The 26,402-nt window shown below is 44.1% G+C and overlaps 1 protein-coding gene across 10 annotated transcripts in view; it reads right to left on the bottom strand.

Moving 5' to 3' along the window:
• KIAA1217 (KIAA1217 ortholog) overlaps nucleotides 1–22,584 on the bottom strand; it is a 293,787-nt gene extending 271,203 nt beyond the window's left edge. For 6 of the 10 annotated variants that reach the window (XM_045534861.1, XM_045534881.1, XM_045534934.1 and 3 more), the window contains exons 1-2: nucleotides 22,180–22,452; nucleotides 12,949–13,232 (exon numbers count right to left, since the gene is read on the bottom strand). In XM_045534861.1, the coding sequence (XP_045390817.1) occupies nucleotides 12,949–13,232; nucleotides 22,180–22,249 (354 nt within the window). In that variant the 5' untranslated portion in view covers nucleotides 22,250–22,452. Of the gene's footprint in view, nucleotides 1–12,948; nucleotides 13,233–22,179 lie in introns of all 10 variants that reach the window. The other 4 variants (XM_045534890.1, XM_045534964.1, XM_045534927.1 and 1 more) reach the window with 4 other exon arrangements.
• Nucleotides 22,585–26,402: the final 3,818 nt, after the last annotated feature.

Raw genomic sequence — 26,402 nt, 5'->3', positions numbered from 1 at the left:
AAAGCCCACCTTCTGCAGATCCTCCCAGAGATACCAAGTCAACAGATGGTTCTTTCTGGAATAGGCAGGGATATTACATCAGCACAGCAGCGGCAGTGGAGAAACAGCATTTATTTAGCTGCAGGCTGTGTATAGGCTTGTAAGCACCGCACAGAGCAGGGTTAATGCATTATGACTCAGGGCTCAGCCCTCAAAACTCCAGGGCAAACAGATCTCTGGATGCAGATAAGGCTAATGAAACAGAGACTCTCAAGACATATCTGCAACCTGAACTTCTGGTCTAAAGACAAACTGCCCAACATTAAAGGATAATAAAAACAGGTATAACATTTTGTAAGTCAAGAACACACTATAAGTATCACCAAGAGAATAAGGGTGCTTGAATTTTTGGATGAAACAATGGAACCCAACTGTGGTAATTCCCTAATGCTAAATCCTTGATCTTTGGCTCTGTTTTTGAATACAGTTGCTGTTTGTTTTAGAAATCACCCATTCACATTTTGCCAACTGTTGTTATGGTGCTGAGGGTGATGATTAATTTCATGGGTTGACTTGGCTGGGTTATGGTGCCCAATTGTTGGGTCAAGCGCCAGTCTAGATGTTCCTGTAAAAGTATTTTTTAGATGTGATTAACATTTAAATCAGTCGACTTTGAGTAAAGCAGATTGCCCACCATACTGTGGGTGGACCTCATTCAATCAATTGAATACCTTAAGAGCAAAGACTGAGGTCCCCCGAAGAAAAAGAAATTCTGCTATTGGTTCTGTTTTTTTAGAGAGCCCTGACTAATAAAGCTGATAACTCCAACATGTATGTGTCTTGTTTTCTGGCATAGGGTCTAGTCCTATTCTACGTCCAATTGTCTAACAGTCATTTTCACTTGGAACAACTGTCATTTCAGATACAGCTTGTCAAGACCTAAACTTAAGCAATTGTTTGGCATTTACCTAACATGAGTTGTATTTAATTGAGAAGACTAGACATACAATATCTGCTGTCAAGTTTAGATTAAGTCCACTGATTGTTATAGACTGAATTCTCTCATTAAAAGATACACTAACAAATTGGGCTTAAAAAAAAAGAGCAAAAGCAAGTTATAAGTAGTTTCTAATAAACATACTCATTACAGGTTGAGTACCTTTCATCCAAGATGGTTGAGACTGTGTTTTGGATTTCAGATTTTTTTTCAGATTTTGGAATACTTCAATTATATATTATACTTATCAGTCAAGCATCCCTAATCCAAGAATTCAAAATCCAAAATCCTTAATGCTCCAATAAGCATGACCTCTGAACATCATGTCAGCACTCAAAAAGTTTCAGATTTTGGAGCATTTCAGATTTCAAATTTTCAGATTAGGGATACTCAACCTGGATTAATACAGAAAAGTTGAAAATAAGTGGTAAGACATACCTGACAAATGCAAACAAATATAAAGCAAGAGTGATAATATTAAGAAAAGTTAAACACTAAACAGAATAAAGAGGTCAACTGGTAATGTTAAAGACACAATTTATGAAGAAGGCATAACCATTCTAAATTTGTTTGCAACAAACAACAAAGCAACTAAAAAACCATAAAGCAAAAATTCTTAGGAATGCAAGGAGAACAAGATAAAAACCCAATTATATGGGAGACTTTATCATACTTTGTTCGGAACAACATTAACTCTGACAAATAAAGGACTGAGAAGAAATGAACAATGCAATCAACAAACCTGACATATACGTGCCTGTCTGTGTGTGTAAGATAACTGTCCACACATTATCTATGGAACACTTATAAACATTGACTGCATATTTGGCTATTCAAAAAAACCTTTTTTAAACAAATCTTTAAGCAAAATTTAAAAGCAAGAGTTTTACAGACTGTCATCTCTGATCACATCCAATAAAATGATTAACGAATAACGATAATCTTAATTACTTGGAAATTAAATATTCCTGGACAACACTCTCACCACTGTCACTAGTGGTTCTTCACAGTTCTCTAGTCCTTGGCATTTCCACAAACCATGCGCGGGTGATACAGACAGTTGGGTGACTTATTCAAGCTCCTAGCACAGCGGAAGGCAGAGGGAGACCAGCACTCGGGTCTGGGGTGTCCCGTGGGTGGTCTTGCTCTCCCTGCTATACCTGCTGCAGCCTGTGTGTACCTTCATCCTTCCCCAATCACTCCCCAAGGTGCTCCCACTTTTCTTCCAAATATCTTGCGTGTCAGCAAGCTTTTGATATGTACACCACCATTTCCTAACGCACGTCCCATAAAATGTGACTCCTGAAAACAACAATTCTGTGGGTCTAATAGGTTTGGGAAGCACTGTGTATTTCATTCCTCACCCACCTACCCCCAAACCTCCCCCTGGAGATTCACAATGCCCATCAGCATATTCCAAGATCTGAACAGTCCTACAGTATAGAAATTCACTTCACTTTGGTTAACCGAGAACTTTCCCCCAATTAAAAACTTTCTCCCCATTCCTCAAACAGTTATTAACAGCCTGGGGGCCTAGGGTCCTGTAGAACACTGCAATTTGGAAGATGCACTCTTTCGGGATGCCCTAAGGTGTCCTGGCCTTGACCATCCAACCAGAATGCCTTCCCCTTAATGAAAAGGGTTTCAACATGTGTTTGACACCTGCTGCCCTGAAGATGTATTAATATCACCTCATCTGACCCTCACCACAACAGTACTGTTTATCTCATTCTGCAGTTTAAAAAATGCTTCAAGGCAATTGACTGATTTCTCCTGTAACCATGCAGCAAAGAGTGTGCCAAATAAATTCAATTATTTTTGTGAGACAGGGTCTCTCTCTGTTACCCAGGCTAGAGTGCAGTGGTGTCATCATAGCTCACTGCAACCTCAAACTCCCGGGCTCAAGCGATCCTCCTGCCTCAGCCTCCCAAGTATCTGGGACTATAGGCTCCTGCCACCATGCCTGGCTAATTTTTTCAACTTGTTGTAGACATGGGGTCTCACTCAGGCTGGTCTTGAACTCCTGGACTCAATTGATCCTCCCTCTTCGGCCTCCCAAAGTGCTAGGATTACAGGCATGAGCCACCGCACCCAGCCTAGAAATTGAATTTTATCAGACCCACTGCTCTTTCCACTAAAGAGACATATATCCTTGGGAGGACAAGCTATGGTTTGGATGTTTTATCTCTCCAAACCTCATGTTGAAATTTGATCCCCAGTGTTGGAGCTGGCATCTAATGGGAGGTGTTGGGTCACAGGGGCAGAGCCCTCGAGAATAGATTAGTGCCCTCCCTCGAGAGCTGATTGTTAAAAAGAGCCTGGCACCCCGCCCTTGCATCCTCTCTTGCCATGTGAGCTCTGCACACACTGGCTCCCCTTCGTCACCTGCCACAAGTGGAAGCAGCCTGAGGCCCTCGCCAGGGGCAGATGCCCAATCCGGAGCTTTCCAACCATCAGAATTGTAAGCCAAATAAACACTTTTTCTTCACAAGTTACCCAATTACCCAGTCACAGGTATTCCTTCATAGCAACACAGAATGCACTGAGACAGGGCAGGTACTGGGTTTTGTGCTTTTTATATAACACCCAATGCCGAGCTCGGAACGTAGGTCAGGTCCATGATAAACAACAATTCAATTGCATTCATCCAAGAACACACCTGCAGGAGGAGGAACGAATAAATGGCAAGGAAGTGAACCTGGTAAGAAAGGACAGGAAGGGAAATGTAGACACGTGCAGTAGGAGTTCTGCATCTACGTACTGGACTCAATCATGTTGGGCTATTTCAGATGCCTCAGTACCAAAAATGTCTGTCTAACACGGTGGCAATTTTCTCTAGGTTTTGCTGATCACTTTCCAGGTGTTTCCTGCCCCTGCACAGCTCCACTTTGGATTCCTGCTTCTCCTTACTTTGCCACCTACTCCCGGGCACTCTTTAACAGGTTTTCCAGTAAAATCTTATTTTGATTTTTTTGCAGAGCTCTTCTTAATATAGCACTGTTCTCAAGATACGTGCTCTTCTTGCTCTTCCACCACACTAATTAAAATGAAAGCTAACGCTGAGGTTGGTGGCACCCAATTAAACATGGATCAAAAGCCATGTGTTATGAATGATCCTCATTCAGGATTCTTCTTCTCTTTTTCTACATTCTTTATGATTAATGTGAACTCTACATCAGATCTGCAAGTAAATGCAACCCCCAAACGCAGGCTTTTTGATCACTGATTCCCCACTGCAAGATGTCCCGCTGTGTAATAGTGCAAATCTTCTGAGATGTATTTCCATAACCCTTTAAGTCTGCAGTCCCCAACGCCTGGGTGGCGACCCAGTAGTGGTCTGTGGCCTGTTAGGAAGCGGGCCACGCATCACCACCTGAGCTCTGCCTCCCTGCCACCTGCTCCCCGCCCAGTTTGTGGAAAAATTGTCTTCCATGAAACTTAGGAATGAGGCTGCACAGCAGGAGGTCAGCAGTGGGCAGGCCAGCGAAGCTTCATCTGTATTTACACTCGCTCCTCATCATTCGCATCACTGCCTGAGCTCTGCCTACCCCTCGACCCACTCCCACCCTGCCATGGAAAAATTAGCTTCCATGAAACCGGTCCCTGGTGCCAAAAAGGTTGGGGACCACCTCTTTAAGTCACCATTCCAAACAGCAGTCCTCTGGCAAACACTGGTAGGCTTGTACCTCACCTGTTCCCTGGAGGAGAATCACCTCTCCTATGTGTTACACTCTTCTTTCCGTCCATTGTTTTCACTACTGTGTTTCATCATATCCAGGTTTAGGTAACTGTTGTTTCTGACCACTGAACACATGCTGATTTCCCTTAGACGTATCCAAGATTATGTGGAATTTGAGGATAAGAAATGTTTTTATACCGGTTCTTTCAATCCTATCACATCCTTCGCTCACAGGCCTCTAGCATTTCATGCAACACACACTCACGCGTGCAAGAACATAAATTCTCCAAATATGACTTATGATTCTGTTATGACACCACGGTGTAGCAGCTGTTGCTCTGGCAACATTTTCTCAATTTTTAACCTTTTCTCAGATACCACTATTTATGCCACTGCTGCTTTAGTGCCAAATTCCTTTTTCCCCCCAAATTATTAAAGGCAGATCCAACCAGGAGGCTGGCATGTCAGACATGTTAGGATACCACTAAATCTCACTCACAGCTACTGACGCCGGGCAGCCGGGTTCTACCCATCCAGTTCTCCTTCATTTCTTCAGTGTTTCAGAACATCTTTCTGTTCTGTCACCCACTAGAGGGGTGGTGTGATCTAGGGGTTAAGAGCAAGGCCCCCCAGCCAGATAACAGCATTCGAATACAGGTGCTTGCCTGCTGTGTCACCTGGGACAACAATGAACTGCTTTGTGCCTCAGTTTCCCATTTTGTTAAATAAATCTAACGGCAGTGCCTACCCAACAGGGTTGTCGGGAAGACAGACTATACTACAGGATGAGCATCCCTAATCCAAAAATCCAAAAACTGAAATGCTCCAAAATCCAAGATTCTTTGAGCACCAACATGATGCTCCAAGGTCATGCTCGCTGGAGCATTTCCTGTTTCAAATTGTCAGATTAGGGATGCTCAACCAGTTAAGTATATAATGCAAATATTTCAAAATCTGAAAAAATCCAAAATCTACAACACTTCTGGGTCCCAAGCATTCCGGACAAGGGATACTCAACCTGCAATGTGTGCAAAAAGTATAATAATAGTGCCACAATTAACTGATGCCAATAATATGTTCTTCTAATAGTCTTTTCTACTGTTTCGCCATTAAAAATAGTTGTTGGAAAAGTAGTGCTAAAGAAATAATGAGCATTTAACTGACATTCTCCACGTTCTTGGTAATTTTCATAAAGGTATTTCTTCCCTCTTCCCATTGTGGTTGGTTATTATTACGTGCTTAGCACACATTATATGGGATTTCTTAATTGCCATGACGTTGTTTCCTTTTCCCTCAAAGTTTAGGTAAGCAATTTACAAAATATGTCTAGTTTTTCAAAACCTACATCTTCTATAACATTAGCCTTTCACCTAGACCTTCACCATGGCTGAGGCCTCCACTAACTGAACAGTCTGTGATATTAGTGCATCTTTAGTTCCAATTAGCCTCACCTTCCAGTCTTCACCGACAGGTTATCCATAAATATAGATGCACATATGTTAATTTTGAGCACACACAAAGGGCTAAGGCAAACGTGATAGGCAAAACTCTAATTGGAGTTTTTGATACATAACAGAGGGACTACATCTAGGGCACAAATTGATACCCTGAGATCTACAGCAAGCAGAGTAACCCAGTGTGATAGGGTTACACTGGATTGTGTCAATTAAATTCATCAAAAATAAATCATAAAAATAATGATGTCATTAAATTTAGATATAAATATGTTCATATATTTACATTATATATAAAAGCCATTGATGCTACTGTACAGAGAGCTATAAAGCACTACGTACAATGAAGCTGATGAAACGATTAGTTACATTTGGGAGAGCTGATAAAAAGAAATGAGGCAAGATGATTTTATTCTTAAAATGGATTCCACAGCCAATATCTGGATAAAACATTCCAGAAGGTGCTAGAACCAAGATGTTACAATGAAGGGAACTGACATACACCACTTCTGGGCCAATATATTTAAGAGCTTCTACACAACCAATCAGCTCTCACGCTCTCTCTCTCTCTCTCTCTCTCTCTCTCTCTCTCTGTCATAGTGACTTAGAATCCATATGTTGGCTGGGTACAGTGGCTCACACCTGTAATCCCAGCACTTTGGGAGGAGGATGGCTTGATCCCAGGAGTTCAGGGCGGCAGTGAGCTCTGACTGTCACTGCAGTCTAGCTTGGGCAACAGAGCGAGACCCTGTCTCTAAAAAAAAAAAAAAAATACATAAAAAGTTTCCATGTGCTGAGATGGCATCATCACAAGATGGAAGTAGCCAGAATTCCCAAGTCATTGCAAGAAGAGCTTCTCTGGACAGTTGTACAAGCAACAACAGACTGTGTGTGTGAGAAATAAAACATTTCTGTGCCACACCATAAATAAATCACAGGGTTTATTTGTTACACAGCATAATCTATGCCAGGGGTCCCCATCCTATATTGAGTTGTATAATTATTTCATTATATATTACAATGTAATAATAATAGAAACAAAGTGCACAATAAATGCAATGCACTTGAATCATCCAGAAACCATCCTCTCCTTCCCCATTCTATGAAAAATTGTCTTCTATGAAAACAGTCCCTGGTGTCAAAAAGGTTGGGGACCACTGATCTAGACTATCCTGATCAATACATCAGTTTTAAGGTACACTTCTCCCATTAGCACCTTTCCTGTGATAACTCATATTTGAATGGGGCCAACTGGCTACTGAAAATAGTCTGCGGAAGGAAGGAGTCTGCAGAGGCAGCCTGCACCCTTTCCTCTGGTGTGTGACATCAAATGCCCTCTCCACAAAAATATGACACTTTGCCCTGAAATCTCAACACCCCCAGTCTTCTGTCTGGGGCATTTCATGTCTGTGAGGCTCACAGCAAAGCTCTCTGTGACTGTACGTGTTGTTATCTGGCAATCACTGCCTCTCTCTTCTGTTAATATTAACCCTGCTCTTCACCCAGAAAGCTGCTTCTTTTTGAAGGCAAGACCAAGATCATCGGAATTGTCGGTAGCATATGTTCCTCCTTTGGCCGTGTTTACCCTTTCTGTGTTCCATACATACCGGGTCTCCACAAAGATCATCCTAGTTTCCCAAAGCCATTGCATAGGTCCTGATCATTTCCTTGTTTTATTCCAGGTGGAGGGGTGTTTGTTCCTCTCTCCACTGGAAATACTTCTCATTGTTTTCAGTGAATTTTGAGGAAACAGGAGTAAAATTGCTCTTTTCTACCAACTTGAAGTAGTTTTTGCTTCTTGAGACCTGCTCTTCTGATTCAAATGCAGTTACGACTCTTCTTATTCTCTGTCTTTAATTTCCCATAATTCTTGACAAAATCAAGCATATACCTTCTGGAAAGGAGAAGTCAGTCGAAGGAACAGGTAACGTGGAGACCAAATCAAAGCCACACAAGTTCTAGATTCCACAGGACAACTCTTCGCCAGTGAATAAAGTGCTTTAGAGGTCATTAAAAGAACACAGTGAACTACAGCTTGAGGGATGTATGAATAAATAGACTGATGGATATTTTCCTTATTTTCACTGTCACAATTATTAGCAGAGTTACATTTCATTGCCAAATACACTGGACTAGACATAGCAGAGAATGGTCAGAGGGGCCCAACTAGCTGGGCACAGAGAGCTCCAGCACTGTTTCCACGCAAACACTGCCAAAGGAGTGGCTGGTTGATGGGGGGCACCAGGAAGGTCTCAGAGGCACCTGGACAGCAGCACAGCCCTGGCCCGAGGGGAGGAGGTGGCCTTGGCCTCACTAACCCCATTTTGATGGTCACATTGCTCATGTTCTCATCTCCTGAATTTTGCCCTCCGTAATGTCCACGGTAAAGGATAATACCTTTATAACACTCTCACTCTTAGTACTCAACTGCAGAACACATCAGACTTTCATGTTAAAATGTATCACTAGTTCCTCCTAAGGGATGACCACATTAGATAGAAGACTCCACAAAGACTAGCCGGAACCCCAAAGGGGGTACCATATACTAGTGAGTTAAACACAACTTCTGAGAGCAACCAGGAATAAAGACTGAAAAATTATTTTCAGAAGGGTTTCCTAGACTAGGAGTGGAAAGTTGGTTTCTGCAGGTGAGAAGCCAGATGGTCATCTGTCTCTTTAGCAGTGAAGACATAAAGAATCCCATTTCCAAGCTGTACAGTCACACAGTGACCAGGACAGCGAGGGACTGTGAACTATAGACCTCCCTGAACTCAGAGCTACTTTGAAGCAGCAACTTTCTGTTAATGTAAAATATATATGGGAATCTATTTTCTATGGTTATTTAATATACTCTGGAACTGGGTAAGATTTACATTTATACAGAAGTGGCAATGGAAGTCATGTTTATATCTCTATTGCTCGACCCAATGTGATGTACATTATGTTACCAAATTTTGGAAAAATTAAAGGTGGAAAAAGCAAAAACTAAGGTCAGTAATGAATGGAAAGACCACAGACTAGAAATTCTGACCCTGGTTCAAGTGTTGATTTCTTAACCTGGGGAAAATTACTTAGCCTTTCTTAACTTCTTGGCCTCCAACACTTTCTTTCTGACTGTCTATGCCACAATCACTCATTCAATTCTTGGACTCCCTACCCATCTCTATCTGCACCACCTAGCACAGCCTGATTGTACTAGACACAGTGGCTCATTTCTTCATTCAACAGATTTCCTGATCTTGTCTAATCTAGGTTGTGTCCTCCCCTAAATGCCAAGTTTACAAAGGTGATTAAGACAAGGTCCCACAGGATTTGAAGCCCCGGATGTAAGTGCTACAAAATGTTACAACCAGCTCAGAAGGTGTGATATCTGGGCTGGATTGCTAAGGACTGTGCTTTGCAAATGAACACCTATTTATCTTACTGACTTGAAGACAGGGCCAAGTCTCAACACTGCCTTTACCGTGGTAGGTGCCAAATAAATACATATGGGGTAAACAAATGAAAGAAATCTGAATTTTAAGCTGCTATTGAAAGAAAAATACCAGTTTCAGAAACATAAAATTATTCCCTGACAATGGAAAAAAACAGACCTCTTCAGGTACTCAAACATTTGTTGATAAAAAAGTCTAACAATTTTAAATGCTAATTTTAAAACAAGAGCCTCCAAAACTCTTCTTCTGGACACCATACACCAGAATATTATAATGCTAAGTGCTGCCATTGAAACAGTAAGCGGTTCCACCATTTGCTTTCTCAATACTTTATGATGTAGATAACTAGTATCCGTTGACAAATGAGGAAATTGAGATAAAGAAAGACTAAGTCAGCAGCCCCAAATCACATAATTAGCATAGGGGGAAGGCTGGATTCCAATCTGTCCAGACTCCAAAGCCCAGCCCTTAGCTGTCCAGCCAATGGGGCCTCACAGTCTATTGGCCCTGGACAATGACTCATGCCTGTAATCCTAGCACTCTGGGAGGCTAAGGCAGGAGGACTGCTTGAGGCTAGTAATTCGAGACCAGCCTGAGCAAGAGCAAGATCCCATCTCTATTAAAAATAGAAACAATTAACTGGGCAGTGGTGGTGCATGCCAGCAGTCCCAGCTACTTGGGAGGCTAAGGCAGAAGGATCACTTGAGCCCAGGAGTTTGAGGTTACAGTGGCCTATGATGATGCCACTGCACTCTAGCCCAGACAACAGAGCAAGATTCCGTCTCAAAATAAATAAATTAATTAAAAGGACCTAGGTATGCGGGGGGAAATCAGGAATGATGACAGCTACTACCACGTAGATAACCATTTTGTTGCAATAATGGCCCACACTATAGAAGGGAGTTAAGGCGACTTCTTAGCCTTTCAGTAATTCAGACTCAAGAAAATTCTTGACCAACATATCTTTTTAAAGACTCAGATACACATTTTTCAACCACAAATCCTCCAATGTTTGACTTCAGATTTCAAAATGTAAGGCATGTGCTAATTCTCATTATGTCTAATACCAGGGCATTGGAACCTAGATTTTCCTAGTACCAAGAGATTTCATGCAAGGTGCCAGAGACATCATTTTCAACACCTTATTCTCTATCTTGCTCACTGGCTCTCTTCTCATTCAGGCCACTTTTCTGGGAGGCAGCCAGGAAAACAGCCACCAAAGAGCATCTGGTGTTTAGAACCTCGGTATCCAGAGAAGTGCATCAGACCTGTGTTGTTTGACTTCTTCCTTACAGCCGGTTGTGTCATCTTCCTGCACAGGAAGCCTGGAATAATCTATAGTCAGGAAGTCACAACGGAATAAAGGCATCACCGAGAAGAGGAAAGGAGAGAAGAAATAGGTGGTAGGAGAAAAAGACTGAAAAAGACAGAAGATGAGGTGATGTCTGTGGCAATTTCATAAGCTATGACTACACTGGTCTCTGCTGTTTACAATGCTGGTTGGGGTTTGCTTGCAGAAGCACAACAAGAAGATGGAAATGTACACACAGATACGCACATTGAAATTTCTTTACTTTTGCATGGCCAGCTCGGAATACAAAGGAGGCAGAGACAGAATGTGGCACTTGTCCATCTTGTGTTACCCAGAGAAAGGACCAGCTGACCTGTGGCAGAGATGTATGTAACAGGACATCAGAGCTTGAGGCCACCAAACCGCATTCATTATTCCCTTTCCTGGGCTACCACATACCCCTTGCAATCTTCTTATTACAATTGGACCCATCCTGTAATAGTTTTAGCCAAAGCCACGATCATCACAGAAGTAGCAATAATTATGACATCACAAATAATAATAGTAACAGTAATAATTGAGATATTTTTGACATGGAAAAATATACCATTTGGTGACAGGCTAATTTCTATAGTTTTCAGCAAAATTAATATATTTTAGCTTTTAGAGAAAAAAATATTCTCCCTCCTCACTCAACTTGTAACCAAATTTTTTGCCTTTTTCAGCCTCGCTTCTGTTCCCCCCCCCGCACCCCGGTCACACATATGGTCCTCAACGAGTCCCTTACCCCAAGTACTCAGACCACACTGTCTACTCTAACCTTATAACCAGTGATCTTCAACTTGTAGGATTAGTGGAATGAACAAGGATTCTGAGTTCAGACTTATCTGGGTTCAATGCAACCTTTTCTTTAGAAAATTACATTAATTGTAACTTCTCTGACTTTGAGTTTTCTCAATCTGAACAGCTTTGGATAAAACACAATGCCACCCAAAAACTAACATAGGGAGAGGCCCAGATCCCACTACTCAACTGCACAGGGACCCCACGATCAACAGAAATGAGGGGTATTTTTTGTGAACGCTTATAATGAAAAGATCACCTTCCTTTCTTAAGTACCAAAGAATGAATCATCAGCCCATCTTCACCCAAATCAGGATTCCTGTTTCTTCTCTTCTAGGTTTACTGCCTTCTGGAAAGTATGAACCCCAAAGTCCACAAAGCACATTGCATATTTTTAAGCACTCTGCTTCCCTAGAGGAAAAGGTCGGATTTAAGGAAGAATAGGAGATGGAGGACAAAGTATGGATTTAAATTATTCAGGCTGATGCCAATCTCCATTTCCGAGGGTAATGAAAAGCTGACTGAGTCAGGAATAATTTTTGCAACTAACTCGCAGGATGGCAGACTGAAAACACGGAGCTTGCCACCCCCCCACCCGGAATCAATAGCAGTCTGCCCTCCCTCCCCCACCCACCACACACGGTTAGCGCTGTCTGCCTTCTCCGCTGTGTTTCCACACCCAAAGGTCAATCTGATAACAGGCCGGTGAGGTCCACAGTGGAGGCCTCCCATCTCCTGTGACCCCAAGCCTGCTCTGTCTGCTAAAAAGTAATTGCACACAGCCAAGAAACAAAAGCATCCCAAAGCCCACACTTGGGTGATATCTCTGCAGCTGTCAAAATAACCAGAGAAAACAAGTAGCCGAAGACTGCTGAAATCAAGGCATTTAAAAAAAAAAAAAAAAAATCTGTGCTTAAAAAGGAACAAGAAGAGCAGAAATAAAACCCTAATGTCAGCTTCCTAAGGAAAAGGGGTTTATCGCGACTCTACACCTCTACGCTCCACCTTACTCTGAAAATGTATTTACGGATTCATTCATTCACTCATTCATTCATTCACTGTGCTAAGACTCAGTGCTTCCTGGGTGCACAGCAGCCGGTGCCACGCTGACTCAGCAAAGCAATACCCCTCCATTGCCTGCACTTCAGATGTGTCTGTGGTTGAACATAGAACAGTCCACTGCAAACTGTTTTTTCCCCTTTAAACGAAGGTCACTTTGCTTTCCCTCATGTTCATTAACGAATGAGCTCTCTAAGGGGAAACACTCATACCTGGTCTCTCAGCCTCTCCTGGTGGCCCATGATTGCTGAGGCATGGTGGGGGTATTTCTGCTTCAGATGTTCCAGGAATGCTTCTCTCTTCCTATCCATCTCAGATGTTTGCATTCCCAGTATTTCTCTGGAACTTCGGGGCCCACCTAGGGTGTGTCTCCTTGGGATATTGCGGGAGGACTTGGAAACCGAAACGCGGCTGTTCCCATTAGAAAGGCGGTCCTTGGTTCTGCGGCATTCTGCATCTTCTAACGACGTTACATGCAGATTGCTTTTTCCTTGTTCTGAAAGACAAAAAAAAAATTCAGTTCACCATTAATGATTTCACACTAGAAATCTCATTTATAGAACACCAAGAGGGTTTGTGGCAGTTGTTAACGTATGAATGTAACTTGGTAAATTTTTTTGCTTTCTTTCTTTCTTTTTTTTTTTTTTTTTGTGGCAAGGGAGGAAAAATTCACAATTAAATGAAATGTGAAAAAAATCATACTTTAGAAATAAAGATGTTGCAGCAAAACCTGCTATTTCTGACTCTCTTTCTCTGAAGTTATTCGAAACGAGAATACTTGGTTGGACTAGTTGTTTGCAAGCAACTAGGTAACCCCTTACCCTCATTTCTAATTATAGAAGAGTTAACTCTAGTGATTCTGATGATTTTTGTATTTTTCATTTCAGCTTTATCCTGGTAACAGGATTTTGATATTTTTATAATCTGAAAACGGTTTCTGAAACATTTGTTCCGCCACCAAGAACAAAAATAGCTATCACTCTACACATAAGTCATATAATCATTGACACATGTGACCCACTGGAAAATTCTATCTTCCCCTGCCAGCAAAAGCCAAGCAAGCATAAGAATATCATTAGAGGTAGTAACCGAGAGGATATAAAGCAAAGGCTGAGACACACAGTATTTGAAGTGGACTGGACCCAGAACACATGACGAAAGGGAAGAGCAATGCTACGTTCTGATAGCCTTGACCTAAAACACACTGCCTCTGAGCTGGCTTTTGGGGAACAAGTCGGTTTCTGCTAAGAACAGATCAACTAAAGCATGCAATCAATGTCCATGCTCAGTGTGCAGAACACGGATAGGGAATCTGTTCATTCTCAATGGTTGGGAAACAGGATGCCAGGTTTGAATATTCCAGTTAACTGAGAAAAGAGAGAGATTAAAGACCCAGATTAGGCCAGGCACGGTGGCTCACACCTGTAATCCTAGCACTCTGGGAGGCCAAGGTGGGAGGATCGCTCGAGGTCAGGAGTTCGAGACCAGCCTGAGCAACAGCAAGACCCCAGCTCTACTAAAAAATAGAAAGAAATTAACCGGACAACTAAAAATATATAGAAAAAGTTAGCTGGGCATGGTGGCGCGTGCCTATAGTCCTAGCTATTCAGGAGGCTGAGGCAGGAGGATCACTTGAGCCCAAGAGTTTGAGGTTGCTGTGAGCTAGGATGACGTCATGGCACTCTAGCCCGGGCAAGAGAGTGAGACTCTGTCTCAATAAATAAATAAATAAATAAAAAGACCCAGATTAGAGAGAGAAAGTTAAGAACATTCAGTTCAGGAGCTAGACAGGTTCTCTCTTCACAAAGCCAGGTTCTCTTCCCAGAGAACAGTTCTTATCACATAGTATTACGGATGCAGGCAGAATAATGTGTCCTTGTCCATTGAATTCCCTGGAAAAAGCACTAGGCTTGGGTCTCAGGAGTCCTGGCTTTAATCCTAGACTTAGAACAAACAATTTGACCTCTCTCCACCTTATTTTCTTCATTAATAAAATAAAGATGATTAGACCAGCAGTAGTTATGCAAAGAGCCTTCTATCTCCATATTAAATCTATTCTAAATTTTTTTAAAAAGTCAGTTGCTAATAAAAGCTTGTTTGCCAATTATTTATCTTTAAAAGGTAAGTGCAGAGGTTGGGCACGGTGGCTCATGCCTGTAATCCTAGCACTCTGGGAGGCCGAGGCAGGAGGATCACTTGAGGCCAGGAGTTGGAGACTGCAGTGAGCTATGATGACACCACTGCACTCTTGCTGGGCAACAGAGCAAGAATCTGTCTCAAAAAAATAAATAAAAATAAATTTTAAAAAAAACATTTAAGTGGAGAAAAATAGATTCACTATTTGTAAGGGGTTCTGCTCATTTGAATCTCAGATACACAGAGAACCAAACCTTCATACCAGGGATATAAAGTAACAGATGTCTAGAGTTGAGGCATAAACCAGTTTCCCAAAAGCAATGCCACCAATACTGTTTCCCTCTTCTTTGCCCAGAAAGGTCTGTGCATAGAATTCTAGCAGGGACACCTTCTGGTTAGGCATAGAAAATATTTCAGTCTCACTCTGGCTTTCCTGTTCCAGTCTTCTACCCCTTGATGTGTGTTCTGGGAATAATTCTGCTTGTTTATCCTTCACTTCTCATTACATTGCTAATTATAGCATCTCCATCAGACACTGATGAGGAAAGGGAGGAAAAACAGCCATATTAGTTAATTTTTGTACTTTTCGTTAATTTCAGTGGTATGTTTAGAAGGAGAAGAAGATGGAACTATTGGTTTAAAAGACATTGCGGGATTAACTGTAATTTCATTTATTTAGGTTACCCTACTCAGTCTCACATCACAGCTACCTTTTTTATAGTCTCTTCCTTAATAGTATAGAAGTAGCAGGCTCTGTTGATCAAAGCTAGATGCAGAAAATGTATATTTTAGGCTGATCAACATGTGTGCAGCCTGAAGAGGTTTACCTTCACATTGAGTGTGTTGTACAAACCTTGCTTGTTAGCCAAAATGTCAAGATTACTTTTGACATCATTAAAATAATACATTTTTAAAATTATCCAGGACAACTAGATTAATGAACAGGATTGAGTCTTTGGAAAGGCGATTTGTTTACAGAGTCACAACACACATCCATCCACACACACCCACATGCACTCGACCCCAACAACAGAAGCAGAAAGTCACATTTGGGCTTCCTGTGCCACACGGGCTCACGTGAACTATATAGTTTCATCCAAGGATCATCAGAAGAGGTCAAGACGGCCAGAACAGTCATCCCTCGGAGGCTGTAAGGAGTTTTCCATTTTCTTCTTTAAAAAAAATAGGGAAAGAAATGGAAAGGGGAGAGTCGTGGAGGTCACAGTCAGTTTGTCCATGTTAACCTTTGGGTGACCCCAACTTACCAGACTCTCTGAACGCCCATTCTTTTCTAATGCTTTTTGCTTTCTTGTTTTTTCCCTCTCTTGTGGATCTTTCTAAAATGTCTCTAGCTGCTTAACAAGGCTGGGTGTGATCTGGAGGAAAGTGCAAATAGCACCAATGGCTCACAGGGCTGGAAGGCTCCATGTGCAATCCCTGGGCAGACATCTGGTTGCCTTCAGAGCCCCCTTTGTCCCTTCGTGTCACCTTCCTGCCCAGCTCTCTAGCACCCGTCTGCCTCCCGTCCTGCCCGCAGGCTCCCGTTCCACTGTCACCAGCATCCAGGACAACCCAACACTGCTCTCCACACGAAGCCACTCTACACGCGTCTGTCATCCAAGCCACACCTGAGAGGGAAGTGACAACTCAACCACTGCAGCCCTTTGGGGAGAATGTGGTCTTTCAGCAGAGGAGAAAAACTAAGTCGGGTTATAAACAAAAAAGAGAGACCCAGCAAAGGACATTTAGTCCCAACTCCACAACCGTGGAGTCAGAAATCTGAGGCCTGCCAATTCCTCATCATCCACGTGAACAGAGAAAAGCTCCAGCGTGGATTACCCAAGCCACCAAAACAGAAACACAATGCTGTGTCTTGTTTGGAATGCGGTTTGGTGCAAACATTTAAATCTGGGTGTGTCTAGCTGTTTGCGACTCTGGGAATCCTTGTCTGACAAAATAATGAAGCCGGAACATGAAGGGAGGCTCAGACTTCCAGAAAGGCGGCCCTGTTTCTGCTTCCTGCCCCTCCCGGCCTCCGCAGAGCCCGGAGGCAACTCCCCCGGGAGCTCGCTTCAAGCAGGGCAAAGAGCAACAGAAGCACAAAGCCAGAATAACCCCCTTGAAGACATTCCCTTGAGAAGCCGGGACAAGGCAGGCAGGAACGCCAGAGAGACGCTCATCAGAGTTCCAAATGGCCTCCCCGCTGGGATGTGGGCATTCTGGAAAGAGAGGTGGAAAACTGGGGACGGGGACAGACACCAGACAGGCAGGGGACCATGGAAGACAGTACCCGCAGGGAGATCGCCACAAGGCAAGGCCTGCAGGCAGGCAACAGCAGCAGCGCAGAGGCCGGCTTCTGTGCCACAACTCGGGTTACTGTGCCTGTGTCAGCTGACGCACAGCAAAGGACTTGGAGCCTTGCATCCACCAGACATTCCACACGGACAGCCCCTCTGAGATTTTCTTCTTGGCAGCCCACGGCACTTAGGGAAGGTATCCGTCACTTCTTTATGGTGGCTTCTGGCTAGCTGTCTCTTAAAATTGCGATGAGACACTCTCTTGTCATACGGAAGTTTGTGGGGAGTTGTGTTCTGTCCCGCTGCACGACCTCTCTGGGCACACTGTGTCCGAGACAGCCCAGGCATTCAACCCATAACGCTCTCCTGCTGCACACACAGGCAGACAGAATTTTCCAGTCTCTCCCTCGCACTGATTCTGGTCAATGCCACATGGGCAGCAGTCATGTGGGCCACCTTTGGTCCTGGCTCCTGGACCTCCTGAAGAAACTTCCTGCTCTCTCTCTCTTTTTACTCTTTGGCCAACTGAATGCAAAGGACCCAGGAGGTCCACCCGGCCAGGACCATCACATTCTGCTGTGTGTGAGCGAGAAATTAACCTTGAGCAAAGCCTCCAAGAGTGGGGACGCCAGCCTATCTGACTAATACACATGTTCTGGTGGCAGCCCCCAGCTCTCTTGTTAATGTCATAAAGATCACCACCAAATACGCATAGGCACAGAAATCACACCTGAAACTAAGTCACTGTATTCCTCTAAAGAACCTTACAATTTTAAGTCAACGATGACGCGGACTTCTGGTATAGACCTTAGACAAAGTAGGGACAGCCCTTCCCGACCCAGAAAAGCATTTGTTTCAAGAATGGATTAACTGATTGACTGATTCATTCATTCATTCATTCACACACATATCTATTGAATGTCAGCTCCATACACTGAAAGGAGTGAGGAGGTAGAGCAGTGAAGTAGATCAAGGTAGATGTAATTCCCTTTCCTCATAGAGGAGTCTGTGTCATAATTCAGGATACAGACAATGAACAAATAGTTCATATACCATAAATGCCAAGTAGTGCTAAGTGCTTTGAAGACTAAAGCAGGATAAGGGTACAGAGGCTGATTTGGGCTATTTTAGAGGAGACTTCTGAGCCAAAACCTACATTTCTGTGATTCCTCAGGCTTGCAGTCCACTGGGGGCTGCGGATCAAAGGCTCCAGGGAAACTGACAACACTTCCCCTGCATGGATATTTCTAGACCTTAGGGGCCAGAGCAAAAGCAGACACCCCCGGGCTGCTGTGGCAGATAGAGCCATCCCAGGGAATGCCCACCCCCCAGGATGACACCGAGGAGCCCACGGCCTTCGAAGGGAGAATGATATAGTTAGATTCAAATTCCGCCAATAAATTATTGAGGTCCTGCTCTGCAAAATGCACTATCAGTCCACTTCCACACTGTTACTGACCTGGTAGCCTGGCTATTCAGCCATGGAAACCTCACTGATTACAGCTGTTCCTGGGGAGACCATATGCCCCAGTTTGACGGAACAGCTCTGGGTGACAACTGTTGTCCCCGTGAAATTATATATAGTGTCCCCTTTCACTCTCAATAGTGCCTCACTTGGACAATAAGTTATCTGATCACCCAACGGATCCTTATCTAGAGTAAAATGATAAACTCAAAAGTCCTGGGGTGGTATCATTAGCCTCTCATTCAACAAATATTTATTGAGTGCCTTCTGTATGCTTGGTGCTCTGCTACATGCTAGGAAGGCAAAGGGGAGTGAGAAGGGTATGGTCCTTGCCCTGGAATATCACATTGTAACTGGGCAAAACAGATACGTAGACACATGCAAGAGAGAGCGCAATGACAGCAATGGACGCTACTGGTGATGTTAACATCAGAGATGCCCTCTCTGGTGGTCCTCGTGCTGGAACTGAAGGAGAACTAGAATGAAGACACACACCTTTTCAGCATCATATTCGCCTAGAACGGAACGGGATCTTAAAAATCTAACCTGGAGTCTTGCCCTACTTTTGCAATTTTTCCAGCCACTCCTTCTGATCTCCCTGACCTCTAAATGCTAGAGTGCCTGGGGGCGGTGGGAGGGGGGAGGGATACTTTGGAACTTTCTTTCTGCACACAGACTCAATCCTAGGGCCCCTCTCACAGTTCCTAGGCCTCCTTCCTCAACTCCAGTCACGAATATCCAAATTGCAATCAACATCTCCACTCTGATGCCTGATAAACGTCTCAATCTTCACCCATCCAAAAGATTTTCGGCTCTTCCCACCCCCAAATCATAAACACTCTCTCATCTATTCCTCTTAAACACTTCTTCACTTAGATAAATGGCAACTCCATCCTTCTAGCAGTTCACGCCAAATTTTTGGAAGTCATCTCTCACTCCTCTTTTTTTTTCCTCTTACATCCCACATCCGATCCCTTAGCAAATTCTTTTGGCTTTACCTTTAATATACATCTAGAATCTGCCTTCCTATCGCCACATGCTTATCACCACCTGGTCCAAGCTAGCGCTGGTTCTTGTTGGAAGCCTCCTAACAGCCTCCCTGCCTTTCCCCACCCCTACGTGAGTTATGCCTAAAACAGAACCCAGTATTATTATTATTTTTTAGAGATAGAGTCTTGCTGTGTTTCCCAGGCTGGAGTGCAGTGGCATGATCACAGCTCACTGTAGCCTCAAACTCCTGGGCTCAAGCCATACTCCTACATCAGCCTCCCGAGTAGCTGAGACTACAGGCACATGTCAACATGCCTCGTTAATTTTTTTTTTTATAGAGATGGGGTCTTGCTATGTTGCCCAGGCTGGTCTCGAACTCCTGGGCTCAAGCAGTCCTCCTGCCTTGGCCTCCCAAACTACTGGAACTACAGGTATGAGCCACAGCACCTGGCCAGTTATTATCCTTTGAAAAGACAAGCCTGCCAGTGGCTCCCCACCTCGCTCAAAATAAAAGCCCAAGTCCTCACCATGGCTTCACAGGTCCTATGTGATCTGGCCTGGGATTACCTCTAAACCTCTTTTCCTCCCATCCTCCTCCCATGTTCTTGCATGTTCTTTAAACATGTTAGATCCTTGCTGTCCCCTCCCTCGCTTTTGCTCAAATATTGCCTCAGTGAAGGTCTCCCCATAATCCTGTTTACACCTTTGCTCCCCATCCCGCACTTCCTTTTCCTTTTCCCTGTCTTACTTTTCCCCATCACCTTAATACCATCAAATAGCATTGCTGGATTAAATGCAGGCTGCCCAGTTAAATGTGAATTTCAGATAAATAAGGGATAATTTTTAGCATAAGTATAGCCCAAATATTGCATGGGATATACTTATACTAAAATATTATTCACTGTTTACCTGAAGTTCACATTTAACTGGGCATCCTGTATTTTTGTTAAATGTGGCAACCCTGCCATCTAACAGGCTATATGTTTTACTTATTTGTTCACTGTCTGCCTCTACCACCGCCTCCCCCATCCCCCCCATGCTGCCACCCCACAAACTTGGCCCTTAGAAGTTCAATGAAGACAAGTAGTTTTAGCCTGCTTTGTTCCCTGCTGGGTCCCCAGCAGCTATAAGACTACCACATAACAGCTGCTGCTATCCGTTGAAGGAATGAATGGATGGACAGAGTGAGTACACTGTCTCGGGCTGACCATCCTAACCTCTGAAGCATCTCTGAATTGCTTCGGTTGTTTGCAAGTTATTTCTTAAATTGGTCCCATTCTAATTGCCCCTGTAAGAGAAGTTGGGTCATTTCTTTCAGGACAGGCCCAGGGGTTGAATTCCTGCTGCAGGATCCTGTCCTATCAAATAAGGGTCAGTAGGGGTGTGTGGGGGGAGGGGTCTTATCTCCCACTGGCCCCCACTGACCCTGGTGCCCTCAAGGAGACAGCCCTGTCTGGAAGCACAAACACAGACACCTAGACTGATGACTGTAAGACTTCAGGGACCCTCCAGGGTTTACTCAGCTTAAGGTTGTCTGCATTTCGTTGGGGGATTTCTATCTCTTGTAACTGTATTTTCTTCTGTCTGGCTTAGTTTTGCATTTTCAGAGTGGATGAGTCATGTGTTACTTCCCTTTCACATTTTTAAAAAACACACACCTTTTCCCCTGTGCACAATCCCTGCTCCCACGCACAATGCTGCACTCCGGCACATCTTTGTGCAGCTAACTGGCCCCTGCGTGAACCTGGGGAAGGAGGGTGGGATGGGCGCTCAGGACCCTGCGGCTGATGAACACGCTGCCTGTATGATCCTACTGATGGGCATCACAGCCCATCACACCGGGGAACAGAGACGCCCTCTGGCCACCCAACCCCACTGGGAAATTTCTTTGGAACAACATAAGCTTCTGGAAACTCCCTACGGAAAAGACAAGTCTATTATAAACACAATTAAAGGGAAACCGCCTGGAGAAAATTTACCAGAATTGTCTAACAACTCCCAACTTTTGAATGAAAACATAAAAGAAGACTCGGGAGTTCTACCTATCATCCAGCTGTACAAGTACTCCCCTGCTGTTCTGATCTGTAAAATAAAACTTCCCTAAACTCTGCGATTTAACTCTAAAATACTGCAAAACTTTGCATCTAGCATGCATTTGCCTCCTGGAATCCTCCAACCAATGAATGGAAGCTGGCGTCCCGCAGACAGTTTCACAAAAACAGCTCATTTCTCCCATGGCTGGAACTCGGGGGAAATGATTAAAAAGCTGCTTAGTGATTTATTTGTCATTGCCTGGAGATACGGCACATACTGACTGCTCACTGTGCCACTCATGTGACATCACCCCGCCACCTCTTTTGCAGCTTAAGATCGCGCCGGAGATAGTCAAGTCAAGCCCAAGAAATCACAGCTCTGGGCTCAGTTCGGGACACGCACCACCCCAAGAAAGAGGCTGTTCCTTTGCCAGGCGCCGGGGCTGCCGCGTTATAAAAAGCAGCGAGCGGCCGGGGACGCGCGTGCCTGTAACTCCATCTTTGAATGGGTCTGTCGCTTACCCTGCAACTGTCCGCTGTCTGCCGGGCGAGCAAGGCTCGGCTCACGTTTCTGGCTTTCGTTTTCTTCCATTGTCTCGGCGGCGCGAGCTCCCCGCTGCCGGGGAAGTTCCGAGCGCAGCTCCTAAAAGCTCCCAGCAAGCGCCTGGGAGGGGGCCCGGGGCCTGGGAGGAGGGGACGGGGCGAAACCCCACCCCGAACTAGTTTCCACTCCGGTGCAAAGTCTCCCTCGCCCGGGAAAACTGCATTCCAGCGCCGGGCCTCCGCGTCCCCCTCCCCGGCCCGCGGTCTGTCCCCTCGTCCAACCGCCCGGCGGGTCCCCGAGGACTGGGGGCCGCGCTCCGCCCCGGGGGAGGCCCCAACAGGTGACGAGGGCCTGGCCTCCCCGCCGCTCGGCCGGCCCGGCTCCTCCGAGCTCTGCAGGCGGGGAGGGGAGCATTTCACACATGATCAGGGCCGGGGACCTCTGCTGCAAGGCCAGGGCTCTGGTCTCTCTAATCTCAGGCAGAATGAGGCTCCCAGACCGGTTCACAGACATATTAAGAGACAGGGACCTGCTGAACCTTACAAATTTCAGTGAAATCCCTTAAAAAAAATCCCAAACAACTAGAAAGAAAGAGTGTGTATATATATATGTATATGTATATGTATATGTATATATATGTATATATATGCTGTGTTGTTAAGTATGCACTAACTTTTTAGGTTCTGATTAACATCTCTAAAGAGGTAGTGTAATTTCCACACAGTCGATTTCAATCACTTAATCTGGACTTTAAAGAGTTTATACTCACTTGCCTTCATTTTCCCAGACTCCTCTCTTCCCCCAACACACACACACACTCCCCCACTCCCCAACTCCCATTGCAAACTAGTAAATCAACCTTCTGAATCTCTGCAGTTAATGACTTTAAAACATCTGAAAGACAATTCAAACGCATTTCTTCCGATGGGCAGAGTTACAGCCAACATACTTACCCTCCTTTTAATCTACCTGCAAATATTTATTTTGTTCTTTACCCAGTCTTTGAAAAACTGGCAGGTGTCCCAGAAAGTGAAAATAGGAGGCAAGATGTCCACAAACAAGGATGGGAAAATAACCCCAAGTGACACGGGCTCTGCGATTCCAGCTATGGAACGGTAACACAATAACTAGGAGGCAGTGTGTGATATTGTCATCTGCAGTGGCCCCATCACTTGAGGGGAAAAAAAGACAATGATGCTGACGGGGTGACCATACCTTGACCCAATTTGCAAGGCATTCAGGCAAGGTGTTAGATGGACTTAGATCAAGAATGTGGGCAGAACAATGGCTGGCCGGTCCTCCAGATGATGACCTTGAGTGACCTGTGTGTTTTGGCAGCGTAGGGGACATATTTTGGCCATTTAGGACATAAAGATGCGGAAGCCCCTAAAGGACAAAGAATATAGAACAAAAGGAAAATATTCATGCCAGAGAGTGAGTTAATGCTCACGTCAGGAGAGCAGAAGAGAGAGCCCCTCAAATGCAAACAGGATTTTTCTTGAAATCCAAGAAGTGATGAATCTTTCAGAAAATGACAGCCCTGCCTTGGCGGCATGAATACGGGTAGTTGGGTTTTACAGGGCAGATAAGGCAGATCGCTTAAGGTCTCCAGGACTTTGCAACAGAATTACCTGCTAATCTGGCTTTAAGGAGGAACAAATCTTACACAATTTCTGTGCTGGTGGCCTTTGGGCAAACTGCAGGTGAATCTTGTTAATGGTCATGAAGGCAGGATCACCTGTGTTCAGCTCCTCCGGTATAGGTTATCCTGGTTCTTGTATAGCTATTATGTATTTGTCTTGAAATTATTAATGCTAGAAGGGGAGGGAGGGGAGAGTCAGGGGGGAGGTGGGGAGAGAGTGAGAGAAATATTGCACCATGTCAGAGTGGCAGCCTCAACTATATCTAAACTAGATGTCCCTCAGCCTTGGGCTCGGATGCCAACCAACTTGCTTTGGTGTGGGAAGAGCCCTCTTAAGGAGCTCCTACCTGTCACTTGACATAGTACAGAGGCAAAACCCCCAAGGCAAAGGACACAACAGCCCGCCTGCAATAGCAGCTGAGGAGGACAAACTGCACCCTGCCTGGGGCCCTCCTGGCTGGCTAAATCCAGGCAGAAAAAACCATTTGTAGATGCAGATTACATTCCCCTGAGGCTGCTGGGAAAGTACAGCCCTTGGGCCTCCGTTGATTCCCTGATGGGAACAATGCAGGAAGCTCTCCCACCTGGTCAGAACTCCCGGGTTCCAGGCAGCCTGAGGAGCTCCCCAGCCGACCTCGTGTTCCAGCTGCTAGGACCCTCCCCTCCCCCTCAGGCAAAGCAGACTGCTGATACGCCAGGAAGCAAAACTCTTTGTGACATGCACAAAAGAAAGAGGCATTAGGAGGAAGATAAATAACATACATCATTAAGGACCAGGAAATCTAGACATATATTTACAGTAAAATATGTCATCTTGCAGAGTCAAACTTTCCCATTCTATAGGGAAAAGCTTCTGTTGGACTATTCACCCATTGTTCCTCCCTCTTAATAAAACAATTTGAGAAGGCACTGTATTAATGCCACTGCACTGACTACTGCGTACATCTCTCCTCAAAGCACAGAGACCTTACTAACAATTTAGCACCAATTGTCAGTTTCTCTGGAAAGCAGCCTCTGTGTTCTGCAGCCTCCATAAACTTGGTAACTCGGATTTTCATGAAAAATTCTCTGCTGTCACTGCTGTTACTGTGGAGGTGTTCTTCTTTCTGGAAGAAAACACTATTGAACTGGAAGGAGGTGTAGTTCTTTTTGGTTTAATTTAATTTCTGGGTTTAAAAATTGCTATCACAATCCAATCTGCCTACCACTGTATTTTGAAATTTGCTGTGAAAGGCATCAGGAACTCCGGAAGAACTTGAAATTTGATTTTCTTCCAGTCATATAGAGAACTACAATAATGATACCAGGAGGCGAAATTTCCAACTCCGTTTCTGTTAACTGGGCAAGGTGCAAGACTATTTCCTGGTTAATGGCTCCATATGTTGCAATTTATGACTCAAAATGAGCTAACACATGAAAACAAGTGTCATTTAAAAGGAAAGACAAGTGATGACATAAAAGAGTGCTACAAAGACAAATGGTGATTTTACAGTCATAGCTAATCTATTACAGAACTGGGCCATCATTGGTTTTGATAATGCAGTGTAACTGGCATCCACCATGATGGGAATTAATCACAAGAATTATAAACAATTGCATACGATTTCTCGGCAGGCCTGTTTAATTACAGGGCTGTGGAAAGCAAGTCAACTTCCTTTGTGCAAGGTTTTCAAGGAAGAAATCATTGCTAGCACCAAGCCTAAGTGGAACTGCCCTGATACATGTTTTATTTCCCTTTAAATCCTAGTAGAGCAAGATAATTTAAAATGACTTGGCATCAGGACACAAAAGAAATAACGGCTTGCTGAATGAAGTCCTTAAAATGTATTTTTTCAGCTGACAACTGTGAGAGTCAAACAAAACAACATCAAGTGAAAAACAAACAAGTCAACAAAAATGTTTCAACCAGAGGCCTCAGGTGGGATGTGTTACCCAGCGCAGTTTCTAGGGGACAGGCTGCTGTGTGTCACCCTGTAAGTCAGAAAGGACTTTTGACAACTGGGAAAACATTTGCTTAAACGGAATGATCCAGTGAATGTGAAATGTAGGATCTCCAGTCCTAGTTTTGACAGCAACGTGTCAGGTGGTCAGGGTGACCTTATCCTTAAATATAAACCGGAGCACTTGTGAGAGGGAAAGGGGACACTATTAATAATTGCAACTGGGCAATAAGAAACCATGATTATCCCTGGCGAACCAGCACAGCTGGTCACCTATGGGTGATCCAAGATAAGGCAAGTGTTCCTCAGGTTTCCAAATGTGAAATGAGCATAATAATGCTGTTGGACTTCCCCAACAAGGACCCTTTAAAAGAATTTTAAGCAATAATTAAAGCAAAGTTGTGAGCTCATCAGAAATATAAGCCTCATCAACAATTTCACATTGGAAAACACAGATTCTACAATAGGATACATTTCTATGATTCATCCATCAAAACAGAATTTTCCCTTCTGCGTTAAGAGCAAGGACCTCACGGGTACAACTAGGTAATATCTCCAGAGGGTAACCGATCTTCCATTACTTGGAGTCCTTAAAAATCCCAGCAGCTCCAAGGAGACC

The sequence above is a fragment of the Lemur catta genome, chromosome 1, assembly GCF_020740605.2.
Source record: "Lemur catta isolate mLemCat1 chromosome 1, mLemCat1.pri, whole genome shotgun sequence".
Classification (NCBI taxonomy): domain Eukaryota; kingdom Metazoa; phylum Chordata; class Mammalia; order Primates; family Lemuridae; genus Lemur; species Lemur catta.
Note: the sequence above shows the minus strand (reverse complement) of the source record. Positions and strands in the feature narration are given on the sequence as shown.